Below are 14,851 nucleotides of genomic sequence, written 5' to 3'. Positions count from 1 at the left end.
TTTAATGGTTAACATGGAGCCTCCGGTGGTGCAGTGGGTTAAACCCCTGTGCTGGCAGGATTGAAGAGCAACAGGTCGCAGATTCGAATCCAGGGAGAGGTGGATGAGCTCCCTCTATCAGCTCCAGCTCCTCATATGGGGACATGAGAGAAGCCTCCCACAAGGATGATAAAAACATCAAATCATCTGGGCATCCCCTGGGCAACGTCCTTGCAGACGGCCAATTCTCTCACACCAGAAGCAACTTGCAGTTTCTCAATTCGCTCCTGACACGACAAAAAAAAAAGGGTTAATATTTGAGGTTTACAACTAAAGCTATCTGGAACATTTTAAAAATAGGACTATATTATTTGACACACCCACTTGCTTAAAGAACAGGAAGGTAATGGCTGCTTTGCAGCATAGTAAGTGTTTCTTATCCTTTAACAAGAAAGAAGACTAGATTGTAATGGTACATATCTTTAAGGACTACAGGATTTAAAGTGTAAATCCCCCACCCCGAGAATCTCTTTGCAATGTCTTTTGATACTTTTTTGGTGTTTCTTAACCAAATTAAGGGGTTTTGCACTTGGCTATTTCTCCTTAGGTTCCCTTACCAGCTGACACAATGGAGAGGGGAAGGAAGGGCAAGGAAAGAGGAAGAGAGAATTTAGCAATACCACTGAACTTCCCTCTCTTCCCCACTCTTTCTCTCTCACACTCAAACACTCTGACCACGCTGCCAGAGAAGAACTTGCCAGAATATTCATGGTAATATGTACCATCCAGTCCACTAATATCATGAAAGTTATATCAATATATGGCAGGCATGGAATAAGGAGTCACATTGGAAAACACGGATGACTGCCCCCTGCACTACACACATACCCACCCTCCGAAATTATTTTTTTCACTTCAAGAACTACCAAACATCCTCAGAGTCCCCTTTGGGTAATGTTATTTTTAATTCCAAAGGACGGAAACATCATTTTCTGCATAGAAAATGCCCTTTTAATGCCAAACAACCATGACCAATGTTTTGCTTGTTTCCTCGGACTAAGAAAGTATGACTTGTTTGTGGTCACCCATGCTAAATCTATATTGTCATATAATTCAGTATCGGATCTCAGATGATCTGCTTTGAATTGGATTATATGAATCTACACTGCCATATAATCTAGTTCAAAGCAGATAACCTGGGATCAGATACTGGATTATATGGCAGTGTAGAATGGGCCATAGTGGGTTTTCATGGCCAAGCAAGGAAACCATCCTTCTGTTCTCCAAAATTGTAGTCCAATGCTCAAACCACTATACTGTGCTGAACCTATGTAAGCCCCCTTCCACACAGTTGAATGAAATCCCACATTATCTGCTTTGAACTATATGGCAGTGTGGCCTCAGATAACCCAATTCTAAGCGGATAAGGTGGGATTTTCTGTCTTTATATTCTGGGTTATATGGCTGTGTGGAAGGGCCCTAAGTTGCCTTGAGTCTCAGACCAGGGAAAGTCGCAGGGTATAAATAACAACAGCAACAGAATGTGTTAACTTGTCAAACAACATGTTAAAGTGTCGTCAACAGCAACAATAGAACATGTTAACTTGCCAAATATAAAAAAGCAAATAGACTTGTAATATAACAGTTATCAGAAAATGGGCTATTTCTGTTCAGTGAGGAGAATTAGAAAGCAGTTAAAATGCAAGCTAATGTTGCTCAGAAGTTTTTGTTTATGATTTGTTTGAAATAAAAGGTTTTATTTTTGTGAGCCTTCCACATAGGCGTATATTGGTGTGTAAAAAAAGATTAACAGGATTGTTTTAATCTGGAAATCTTGATGAAGGAGGAAGTGAAAACAGAAATTCAGCTATTTCATCAGTCATAAATTCACAAGCTGACTCACTTTCGGTTTTAACCTCCAATCATCTTGATATTTCAGGGACAGTCCTGGTTACTTCTCTGTTGTCCTACTTTTTCAGTTGCTTCTAAAATATCCCGTTTTCTCTCCTCTCAGCTTCTGTTTGATCCTCAGTTTACTTTCATTGGTGCAAACTGAGTTCAATGTGCATATCACAACAGGATAGGGGAGAGGAGGAGGCAGAGTTTTATTCTTCTCAGTGGATTTAAGCAAAAGCAAACCACTGGCAGCCTCTCCTAGCCTGTATGTGCTTTCTCATTAACAACTTCTGCATTCTTGATCACCCCCAGGTGTGGCTTGGCTACACATGTCCTGGTTTTCATCTCAGAATGTTGGAGTGTATGAGTTACTAGTAGTATTTTCAGTTTAGTCAGGAAATGAGAAATAAAGCAGCCACACAAAGATTCCTGTGGTAAAGGATATTGATCAAGAAAATGCTATCATGCAGAAATGCTGTCTTGATCATCTCCAATAATTTCAAGTAATGCTGCCAAAGGAGGGACAAGGATGTTGTTGTTGATGATGGTGTTGTGTGCCTTCAAGTAGATTCTAACTTTTAACAAATCCCATGAGGATTCTTGACAAGATGTGTTTAGAAGATGTTTCCTTAGCCTTCCTCTGAGGGACCCATCCAGATAGTACCTTTATCCCAAGAGCTTCCACAGCAAACGGGATGCCATTCCCTGCAAATACAGAAGCAATCGCTACAAAAGGCAAAAACCATGAGATTTCAGGGTGTGGGAATATTGCAGTTTTGAGCTGAATATCCACTTCTTCGAGTGTCTGTATGTCCCTGCAATTGGAAATCACAGGATTTTTAAATCTAGGTTTCTTCTCTTTTAGATGTTTGTTCCAGATTGGTTAGTTCCTAAAAAGAAGGTGACACTTGAGTAGAAGGCAAAAACTTTGTGTGCCAGAAACTTCATGAAACATGTGGAGAGCACAGTTTCTCTTGCCAAGATAAAGAATGAATCTTTTGCATATCAGCATCTCATTTTTTAAAAAAAAAACCTGATGAGGTTTCCGGTGGAAGTCCCACAGCGGTCATCTTGGGAGCCTCTAAATTTTGCAGTAAAACATCAATTCTGAACAGTGGAGGCAGAAATCCTGGGACCAACAGGTCTGTATGTGGACCTCTTCTGAAGTCCTGGGATTTTTTGCCCCTGTTTAAAACCTGTGATTTAGTGCTGCCTGGAAGAGTCTGGGGCTAAGGGCCCTTTCATACAGGCCCTATATTCCAGAATCTGATCCAACTTTTTTGTTTATCCCAGATTATCTGGCTGTGTGGACTCATATAATCCAGTTTAAAGCTGAAAACCTGGGATCAGATTCTGGGATATAGGGCCTGTCTGGAAGAACCCTAAGAGAGCGCAACATTCTCAATTAGGCTGGAGGAAAGTGAGTTTTCAAATCTAGTTACTATTATGGGATAACTTTTATAGTGGAGAGTGATATGTCAGTCATTCATGCTGGTATATATGTGTAGAAATCACTACATGTAGCCCCAGGATATTTAGCCACATACATACAAAAATTGGCATCATATCAAAAACTATGAAAATGTGGCCCATAAGACTATGATGTGAGACTCCAACCATCAGATTAAATGCACTTTTGTTTCTGCCCTGGATTAAATCATTGGATTTAAGGATTTTCTATGTAATACTCCATGTTGGTGGAATATAGCCTTAGCAATTCTGTTGCTGCAACACTTACTGTTTCAGGTTATGTTTGCCATACATAACTGAATAACACGTCTACCCTTCTTAAATTTGCACATATGGCTGTACGCTTTGTCTGTTTTCATGAATACACACATTAATACACTTCCTGCCTTGAATAAATGCAAAGTGAATTTAAATATATTATTTGCATGATCACAAAGACCTTCAAGGTTGGTTTTGGGATTTTTTTTTATATCCCAGCCCTTCACCAGGCTAATGGGACCAAATCCAACTATATTACATCTGTTACAGGACCAGTTTAAAATATATTGCTATAGATTTCAAAATATCTTAACTGGTACCTCCTATTATAATATTTACTCTTCACATATTTGAAGTGGTAGAATCCAGCCTTCCTTTTCTTTATTGTTGCCTTTTTAATTTTACTTTTATGTTGCTCTTATTGATGAAGGTTGTCTTTCCCTTATCAAAAATGCTTTGAACCAGAAATGTCTTGGCTTTATGATTTTTTTTTTCAGATTTTGGAATATCTATATTTGCATAAAAGGTAAAGGTAAAATTTTTCCCCTGACATTAAGTCCAGTCGTGTCCAACTCTGGGGGTTGGTGCTCATCTCCATTTCTAAGCTGAAGAGGTGGCGTTGTCCGTAACTGGCATGACTTCATAGAGCACTGTTACCTTCCCATCAGAGTGGTACCTATTGATCTACTCACATTAGCATGTTTTCGAACTGCTAGGTAGCAGAAGCTGGGGCTGAAAGAGGGAGCTCACACTGCTCCCCGGATTACAACCTGCAACCTTTCGGTCAACAAGTTTAGCAGCTCAGCAGTTTAACCCATTGTGCCACCAGGAGCCCCTCCTATATTTGCATAGGTATTCCAAAATCAGAATGAGATATCTTGGAGATAGGACACAAGTGTAATCACAAAATTCATTTCTGTTGCACATATAACGGATTGGTAATATAAAATTTCGATTCATCATTCAATCAATCATTGTCTCCATTCATTTCCTACCTTTTCCCCAAAACTGGGACTCAAGGCAGTGTTCAAATACTAAAACAAATATAGACAAATGCATATATAAAGACACACCTAAAATATACATTTACAACAAAAATGCCATTACACAATTCCTAGAATTGAAACCATTAAAAAAAAACCCAGCACACTATTAAAAGATCTCACAGGTAATTGCTTAAGCCTGTCTGAATAGAAAAGTTTTCACATGTTGACAAAAGGATGGCAAGGAGTGAGCCACAGAGGAGGAAAAGGAGGAGAAAGAGGAAGAAGAGAAGAAGGAGGAAGAAGAAAAGGAAAAGAAATTCCCCATGTTTCCATAATTTTTTATTGATAATTAGCAATGTGCATATGTGACATGAAACAACTAGGTCAGGTATGTCATTCTTTCCCACTTCATTACAATGTTTATTGTAGACATGCTGTTGCAATCCGATACTGGATGGATGCCTGTGTTTCTCTAGCCCAACTTCACAATCCTCCCAAAACTGTTTAAAAACATCCAGCTTGACAGAGGACAGGGAGAAAAAATGGAGCAGGGCTGCCAAGAAGTCTTTGTTTGTTTTTAAAGAGTTTCACTGACTGATAATTACCAATAAATTGTTTTGTTTAATTTTATCAATGCTGTGGGCATTTGCTGGAGTGATGTCATGCTGCTAAATTTGTACAACACTTGTTGCAAATAAAATCTCCCTTACATTCATGCCCAGAAGTTGGCCACCCTATCAGATAGCTTAGATTTCAAACATATCTTTCCTTCCCCTAGTAAGGGAAAGTAATTGGAGAAGCTAAATGTGTGGAAACCATGGAAGACAAAAAAGCAGTGCCTCTCCTCCTAGGATTCTTTGGACCTCATCACAGGTACTTTTTGCAGCATCCTAAGACGCTGCCATGATGGAGCCTGATGGAGCCCTTCACACAACACAGGCTGCTTCTGGCAAGACTCCATCCTGGCTCCATCCTCGAAGTGTCCTAGGACAGATCCCAGAGAACATGGCAGATTTCCCATGTTCTTATTAGAATGGGGATAGTGTTGGGGGAAGCTGGGTGGCAATGCTTTCTCCTGTGTGGTGGGGAAAGTGGTGATGCAGGCAATACAGGGTGTGGGACAATGGTTTACCCCCTTGCCCCATGGATTCATTATGCTGCCCAGCAAGTCCCCCCACTGTCACCCATGTTTGGAACTTTCATGTGATGGGGTCCTTTGTCAATGATGGCAGTTTCAGTGAAAAAATAACAATAACAGCAGTAGTGTTGAACCATGACATGCATGCCAGAAGGGGCACACAGTGTCCTCTCTCCAGGCACACAACCAATCCCAACAAAACAGAGGTCCGCCTGGTCGATCGTAAGCTGGATCGGGGTATAGGGTGGCAACCTGTGCTGGATGGGGTTGCACTCCCCCTAAAGTCACAGGTCCGCAGCCTGGGTGTCCTCCTGGACTCATCACTTACGCTTGAAGCCCAGGCATCGGTGGTCCATGCCTTAGTCACCTCCAGATTAGACTACTGTAATGCACTCTACGTGGGGCTGCCCTTGAAAACGGCCTGGAAATTTCAATTGGTACAATGGGCAGCAGCCAGGTTACTAACTGGTGTGACTTACAGGGAGCGGTCAACCCCCCTGTTTAAGGAGCTCCATTGGCTACCGTTCATTTTCTGGTCCCAATTCAAGGTGCAGGTTCTTACCTACAAAGCCCTGAATGGTTTAGGACCCGCCTACCTGCGTGACCGCATTTCTGTGTATGAACCCACATGATCTCTTCGATCATCTGGAGAGGCCCTGCTCGTGCTCCCGCCTCCTTCGCAGGCGCGATTGGTGGGGACAAGGGAGAGAGCCTTCTCAGTGGTGGCCCCCCTGACTCTGGAACTCACTTCTCAAAGACATCAGGCATGCCCCAACATTAGCAGTCTTTAGGAGGAGCCTGAAATGTGCCTTCCTAGAATGAGGAAAATTCCCAGCAATATGTCCTCACAATGCACTTTACTATTGGTTTAGGATGGACTGCGCTCCCTCATTTCTTTTAAAACCCTATACCAGATATATCGTACCTTGTTCATGCCAGCGTTTATTTTTTAAATTTTAAACTATTACATTTGTCCCGGCCATAGGTTTTTAAATTCTTGTATGTTACTGTTTATTGCTTATTGTTTATATGTGCTTTATATTAATTGTGTTGTATTTATTGTTTTGTTTATTGATTTTTGTTTTATTGATGTGTTGTTGGGCTTGGCCTCATGTAAGCCACTCCGAGTCCCTTAGGGAGATGGTGGCGGGTATAAATAAAGTTTTATTATTATTATTAACCAATCACCCATCCCTTGTTTGCTCACCCGCTTGCCTGCTCCCCTGCTTGTCTGCTCTCTGGATTCCCCCCTCCCCACTCTCCCCCTTCCCACTCGCCATCTCACTCGCCCAACTCCCTGCTTCCAGTTTGGGCACCCCATTTCTAAAAGGTTCACAATCATTGAATTAGGATATGCATACATTTTGCATGCCATTCGTTGGACCATGAACTGCCCCAGCCACAATCGTGTTTGCAATGTGCTGTTTCAATGCCTGGCAACTGGTCACATGCTTTGTATCCTACTGACTACAGACTATGGTGGACATGGATGATAAGGGCAGAAAAAAACCCACAGTCAGCTTCCTTCCTCCCTCCCTCCCTCCCTCCCTCTTTTCTTTTTTTGGCCACAAGCACTTCAAAAGCAGTGGCACGCACATGCTTTTCCTTTCACTTAGTCTGCAACACTAATATAAAATGTACATGTCTTAGGCATGTCTTATTGTATGTTCTTGCATTGCATGCCCTCCAGCATGTCAGAGATGGAAACTGGGATGCCTGTGGCCAAGAATGAAGCCACTAGATTGGCTTTTTAGTTGTTATTGTATTAACTGAATGTTTTAACTATTGTGGTTATTGTTGTTATGTATTTTATCTGCTGAATTGTTGGCATCGAATTGTGCCGGTTGTAATCTGCCCTGAGTCCCCCCTAGGGGATTGAGAAGGATGGGGTAGAAGTGCCCAAAATAAATAAACAAATAAATAAATAAATAAGAGTGATAAATGAGGAAAAACACTGAGGTAGAAGATGCCAGACATTTTGTTTTTGTGTAAGAACAAGGTTCTGTGTCCCACTGCTTTGCTCTGTTGAATTAACTAACCACCTTATCAGACGGCCAGCAGCAGAAGGGGGGAATGGTCTGTTTCGCAGTGAGGCATGGAGAATTTGGCACCCCCATACCTCACATTGCCTGCCTTGCTGGGAGGGCAATCACATGGAGGAAAGTGTGGAGTGCAAGGCTTTCCCCATAGATTGGGCAATCAGGGAAACCTCCCATGTTGCCAGGGCAATGGCAGCACACTGGTCCTGCTCCTCTGCACCCACAGACCCAGCACAATGTCATTTGATGGGAGCCGGCCGGTTCTGTGGGTGACTGAGGCTAGATGTTTGCCACTGAATCTAGCCCCATTTTATGAGTTTGTTACTGCAAATTGATTTAACATTTTGAACTCAGTTTGCAGCAGCTGAAGTAAATTGAGGACAAAGGGGGAAGTGGGAGGAGGAGAGAGAAACAGGTCATTTTACAGGCAGCTGTGGTTAGGGGCACAGGTATATGAATAAAGAAAATGGTTTTTTTTTTACTTGAGAGAACATCTTTCTAGGAATTTCTAGGTCTTCTGGAAGCTGACAAGAGAATTATGGGGCCCTTCCACACAGCCCTATGTCCCAGAATATCAAGGCAGGAAATCTCTCATTATTTGAGTGTGGACTCAGATAACCCAGTTCAAAGAAGATATTGTGGGATTTTCTGCCTTGATATTCTGGGATATAGGACTGTGTGGAAAGGGCCACATTGGAGGATCCAGAAATTACTAAAGAGGTGCTCTCTCTTTGATTTCCTAGGTGCTCCAGCATGGCTGGAGAAAGTTGACCAAAGGGTCTCATTGGGGAATCTAGAGATTCTTAGAGAGAACATTTTTGATCAAACTAATGAATAATCAAACCCACAAATATGGAGGGATAACTGTAGTTAAATGATCCTTGCATGAAGCAGAAGTGTGGATTAGTACTTTGAAAGCTTTCTCATATGGAAGCAGTTTCCCCCCCTAACCTGTCAGGGTTTGTTGAGGATTTTTGTACCTATCAGTTACAACCATTGTTTTCTTTCCTGAAAAATTTGCTGCTAGCCACCAGTACACAGATCACCACATTAAGTAACATGGGTTGAGTATGAGTATCCCTTATCTGAAATGCTTGGAACCAGAAGTGTTTTGGATTTCAGAGTTTTTTCCTGGTATATCTATATTTGTGTATATTTACATAATGAGATGAGACCCAAATTTAAACATAAAATCCACTTATGTTTCACATAAACATTATGCACATAGTCTGAAGGTAATTCTATACATTATTTTTAAAAATATTGTGCAACATGTACATTGAACCATCAGAAAGCAATGCTGTTATTATCCCAGCAAGCCATGTGGACAATTTTGGAATTTGGAGTATTTTGGAATACTAGATAAGTAAAACTCATCTTGTATTGGGCTAAATGATGTCCAAGTTCTCTTCTAACTCTAAATCTTGATGGTTATTTGAATCTGCCAAGTAGTCCAGCAGTGTTGATGTTGATGTTTGTTGTTGCTGTATGTCTTGTCAACTTTTGGTGACTCTATCATAGGGTTTTCTTGTCAAGATTTATTCCAATGAGGTTTGCCGCTGCCATCCTCTTTCTCAGGTAAAACACTTGGCTTTAAAGGGCATTTTATTACGTTTATTCTCCATTGTTTCATTAGAGATCTCGATAGTTCTATCTGCATAATTATGCATATTGATGTTATTATAAGCAACAATTCTGCAAATTTAGTTAGACTGAGAAACAGTTATTGATCCAGGAGAACCTAACTGGCTCAATGATACTTGGATCTCCCAATTTCTAGCCCAACACTACAATAAGTACTGAATTTAGTCTCTCCAGCACTGCTTGTAACCTATCAAGCTATATTCAGCTCCCTAGCTATCTGTGACAGCCCACCAGAGTCTTGATAAACACATCTGTCCAATCTGTTTGAAAGCTCAAAAATACCAGTATTACCAATCTCTCCATAGACCAGGCATCTGCCGCATTTGACTCGCTGAGCTGCAAACTGGAAGCCACCTGCCAAGCTTAAAAAGATTTTATCCAGTTTCTGAGTGCCTTAGACAGTTGGCTTTGCAAAGATATGAAACTGAAATGTGGACATAAGTCACTCAAGCAGTTTGCAGAGCAGCCTTCTTAATGTTTCTTCTTTTTTATCAGTTTCCATGAAACAGTGAAAACAATGAAAACATTTCTGGACTTACCATGGCTGTAGAAATTCTCTAGTGCACTCCCAACCCTGTTGAAGAGTGCAGTGTTACAAGACGAAGGCTTTCTTTGCCTTTTGCCTGGAACTTCCTATTTTCAAAGTGTCAAGTGGTTTTTATCCAGCCTTTGTAGGAAAATTCTAACAGTACCATTCATTGTTTGCATATTGTGAACCGTCATTTAACAGAGCTTGTAGCAGCAACTTGCAAAATACTCTGTAGAACTGTGAGGCCAGAAGGCAGAAATATTGGGAAATCCATGCACATGAGTGAGGAGAACATTCACAGAAATGAAGAGTATTACATTAATACACTTCCTGCCTATGAATTCTCAGTTCAGTCTTGAATGTTGAAAACCCATGTAATTTTCACTTTATTTATATTTTATTTCAGCACCTGCACCCTATTTTTCCAGCAAAGAGTGCATTGATACAAGGCTTCTATTGAGCAATTGCCTACCCATTTACCTACATTTAGGATTAAGGGGCTGGACATTTTCACTTGTAATCCTCCTGTCTTTTCCTCCTCCTTTTCCTCTCACCCTCCTCTTTTTCTCTCAGCAGAAATCCCATGGAGAATATAGAATAGCTGCACAATGTCTTTTGACTGATAGTGCTAGGAGCCAAAGACACAGAAACAAAAGTAAAATCATAGGGTGCAGCTCTACTACACATTTAGAGCCAGTTGATACCACTTTCTCTGCCATAGATCTCTGTTATAGAATCTGGGATTTGCTGTTTGATGAGTTCAATGGACGTCTTTGCTGGATTACAACTAGGAATCATAGTTGAAAGAGACAAGGGCCATCCATTCCAAACCTCTGCCATGATTTGGGACCTCATTGTCAGAGAATTCACAAAATTACAAATTCTACGATTCCATACAATGGAAATACAGGAGTTATCAAAGTTTAATGAATAGTAGTGTAGTGTGGGGAGCCCTGGTGGCACAATGGGTTAAACCATTGAGCTGCTAAACTTATTGACCATAAGGTCGCAGGTTTGAATCCGGGGAGCAGCATGAGCTTCTGCTGTCAGCCCCAGCTTCTGCCAACCTAGCAGTTCGAAAACATGCATATGTGAGTAGATCAATAGGTACCGCTTTGGCAGGAAGGTAACGGTGCTCCATGTAGTCATGCCAGCCACATGACCTTGGAGGTGTCTACGGACAACGGCTTAGAAATGGAGATGAGCACCACCCCTCAGAGTCGGATACAACTGGCCTTAATGTCAGGGGAAAACCTTTACATTTACCTTTAGTGTAGTGTGATTACTAACATAGTGGTTAATAATGAAAATTAAAGCTATGCAGAATAATAATACCATAAATGTATCTTATTCAGTGGCACAAAAATTGCTTTGCATTGAGAAACTCCGAGGTTCAGTCTCTGGCATTTCTCCAGGGTGAGTTGGAAAGGGTCCATCCTAAAACCTTGACAGAAAACGTGATAATGCCTGTTAAAGAGAAAGATAGTGGAAAAAGAGGGACATCTCACTATAAGTGAATTGGTTTAAGCAAACATGCCACACCACTAAGTTTGCAACCCTTACTCAAGGCTGCTGAAGAGTGGGGATCTTGGAGTTCATTCATTCGTAGAACCACCATAAATCAAAGTCAACTTACTAGTAAATAGCAAATACTTATTAAGAATGCTCATCCCACCAACTAAAACTTTACAAGGAAAACAAATCCCTCTGTCCGAAGTGACACTGCCAGACGTACATCCTTCTACTAAAGTAGCATCAGCAGAAAAGACAATTTCGACATTGTAGATATTTTGTTGAAGTCCAAACCCCTCTTCTGCTTACAAGCCTTTGTGTAGTCCAAGACTTCTCAAATTATCCAATGTGGACAGTCAACCATTTCCTCCTTACTACATAGTTTATTGGAAAACCACCGTAGACCAACAGCAGCTATCTTGTAAGAGAGAAGCAATCTACACAATACCATTTTGAGGGACATCATAGAATCATAGAATCATAGAATCAAAGAGTTGGAAGAGACCTCAAGGGCCATCCAGTCCAACCCCCTGCCAAGAAGCAGGAATATTGCATTCAAATCACCCCTGACAAATGGCCATTGAGCCTCTGCTTAAAAGCTTCCAAAGAAGGAGCCTCCACCACACTCCGGGGCAGAGAGTTCCACTGCTGAACGGCTCTCACAGTCAGGAAGTTCTTCCTAATGTTCAGATGGAATCTCCTCTCTTGTAGTTTGAAGCCATTGTTCCGCGTCCTAGTCTCCAGGGAAGCAGAAAACAAGCTTGCTCCCTCCTCCCTATGGCTTCCTCTCACATATTTATACATGGCTATCATATCTCCTCTCAGCCTTCTCTTCTTCAGGCTAAACATGCCCAGTTCCCTAAGCCGCTCCTCATAGGGCTTGTTCTCCAGACCCTTGATCATTTTAGTCGCCCTCCTCTGGACACATTCCAGCTTGTCAATATCTCTCTTGAATTGTGGTGCCCAGAATTGGACACAATATTCCAGATGTGGTCTAACCAAAGCAGAATAGAGGGGTAGCATTACTTCCTTAGATCTAGACACTATGCTCCTATTGATGCAGGCCAAAATCCCATTGGCTTTTTTTGCCGCCACATCACATTGTTGGCTCATGTTTAACTTGTTGTCCACGAGGACTCCAAGAATTGTAGTCAGAATTGCTAGGAATTTCATGGATATATGGTTTCCCTTTATGAACTACATCAACAGAAAAGATTGGCCGGGAAAAATACATACACTCACATGCACACAAATATCAGCTCATCTAAACTTTTAGAGGGGTGTCTTCAGTACAGATGTTTATATCTGGTTATATTTTTCTCCAGTGTAAGGATTTAAAAACTTGTTTGCTTGTTTTATAAGCCACCTTTAATTGAGAGTGGGACACATGCTATTTTCTTTCACATCAAAAGAAAATAGCACGATGGGGAACTGAGGGAGTGTTTTAAAATAACTTGTTCATAGTCTGCAAGTAGCTGTAGGAAGATCTCATTAGTAACTGAGTGATACACAAGATTTTGAACAATGGTTTGTCTCTGATAGCCTGATTTAAACAAATGCCCTACATTATCAAAATCTAAGTTTGGAAAGCATAAAACTCTAACTAAGAACCAGGAGATCTGGCTATGTAGCAAAGAACATAAGTCCTTCAATTCATGGGCTCGATCTAGATTTAGTCAGGAGTATACCCAGTGAAACCAACCTGATTTGAGGTATGTTCTCCCATTGATTTCAACTGCCCCACTGTAAGAATTCAGTGGTGCCAAACTTGTGCCCCTTCAGATGTTTGGACCTCCAACTCCCTGAGGCCCTAGCCAGTTTATCCAATGGTCAGGAATACTGGGAGCTGAAGTCCAAAACACCTGGAGGGCCACATGTTTGACACTTCTGCATCAGATCTATTGTAAAGAATGGGATCATGTAGCCCTCTAGATGTTATTGGACTGCAACTCTCAGGCGGCCTAGACAGCATAGCTAATAGTGAGGAATGCTAGGTGTTGCAGTCCAAAAAGCCATCAGGGGCACTTAGGATATTTTTCAAGTCTTTGGCTTATCTTCAATTGCAAAAACTTTGGACTCACATTGAATGGAATGCTGGCTGTCCCCATGATGCAGAGTGGCTTCCAAGGAAGATTGTGACATTTTATTTTTTGCTTTAAACTATCTACCTTATCACATGGGAAATCTTCCCCCCACCAGTGCCATTTTGCCAGGAGGTGAGGGGCCACACTTTCTGCATCACGTGATGAAGCATAACCCAAACAGGGCAGAAGCGTGCTGGCTCTATTGGAGCCAGCACAACACAGGAAGCCTCCTGTGTTGTAGGGAAAGCATCCAGCGACACTTTCACCTTGGCGGCATGGTCTTTACTGGAAGTCACATGACATTATGTGATGGTTGACATGGGGCTACATCCATTAGATGGGGTAAAAGCATCCTAGAATACTACCCCCCCCCCCATCTGATATGGTCCTTTGGCCTACTTTGGGCAAAGATGGGGGATACTCCAGCATAGGGAAAATGGAGGGATCATGTCCAGTGTGATCTCCCTCATTCTTCTTGGTCATGTGGGCACCTGTTCTGACACCTGTTCTGACAATTTAGCATAAACCCAATGTAGTATAAATGTGCATAATGTAAAAGCAGGTTTAGAATTTTAGCTTAAAATCTATGATCACCATAAATTTTACCAGGTGTTGTTGAGTCAATCATATCTTTCAATTTCTACATCTCAAGGATACTAATAAACTAAAGGGGTCAATAAAGGGCCATTTATACCATCCTGAATTGCACGGAGGAAGTAGAGTAGAGTAAATATGGAAATAGAGTTTAATCCCACCCCCCCACCCCCCGCCAACCCATCTCCACCAGACACTGCCATCCAGGACTCAGTCCTCCAAAGAAGAAATCAGCTTCTTATAGCTGTGGGAAATGGTGAGTGTGCAACAGGACAAATAAAGATGTCACTGGTGTGTTTGGGTTTGTGTGTGAACCCTGAAGAATTCTCCCTAAGTAGTCCCTAAGACAGCTCTAGGTCTATAAGAAAATAAAATAAAGTAAAATAAAATGGAATGTTTCCTGTCAAAGATGCAGTAATTCTGATAGAGGTGGGGCTATTTCTCTCTGTTGCTGGCTTGTCTTCTCCCACAGGTTATTATCAGCACTATTCGGCTTAGCTGTCATTCACAGTGTTGTCCTTATTACAATTTTTAGTTGAACTTCTATGTGAGACTTCATTGGTGTGAAGGCTTTGTGGTTTTCAGCCTGACTGGCACCAGGAAGTGGGCAGAAATCATCTCCTAGATTGGCAGAATGCCTACCTGAACTTAATTATGGGGGAAATATAATGGTGTATATCCCTAAAGAATTTAGAATGCTCTTTATTACCCTGAATGCTTCT

The 14,851-nt window shown here is 41.5% G+C and overlaps 1 protein-coding gene across 2 annotated transcripts in view; it reads right to left on the bottom strand.

Moving 5' to 3' along the window:
- Positions 1 to 11,413, bottom strand: part of FYB1 (FYN binding protein 1) — a 63,344-nt gene extending 51,931 nt beyond the window's left edge. For both annotated transcript variants that reach the window (XM_060761417.2, XM_060761418.2), the window contains exon 1: positions 9,950 to 11,413. In XM_060761417.2, the coding sequence (XP_060617400.2) occupies positions 9,950 to 9,952 (3 nt within the window). In that variant the 5' untranslated portion in view covers positions 9,953 to 11,413. The remainder of the gene's footprint in view (positions 1 to 9,949) is intronic.
- Between the last annotated feature and the right edge of the window lie 3,438 nt (positions 11,414 to 14,851).

Source organism: Anolis sagrei, chromosome 2, assembly GCF_037176765.1.
Source record: "Anolis sagrei isolate rAnoSag1 chromosome 2, rAnoSag1.mat, whole genome shotgun sequence".
Classification (NCBI taxonomy): Eukaryota; Metazoa; Chordata; class Lepidosauria; order Squamata; family Dactyloidae; genus Anolis; species Anolis sagrei.
Note: the sequence above shows the minus strand (reverse complement) of the source record. Positions and strands in the feature narration are given on the sequence as shown.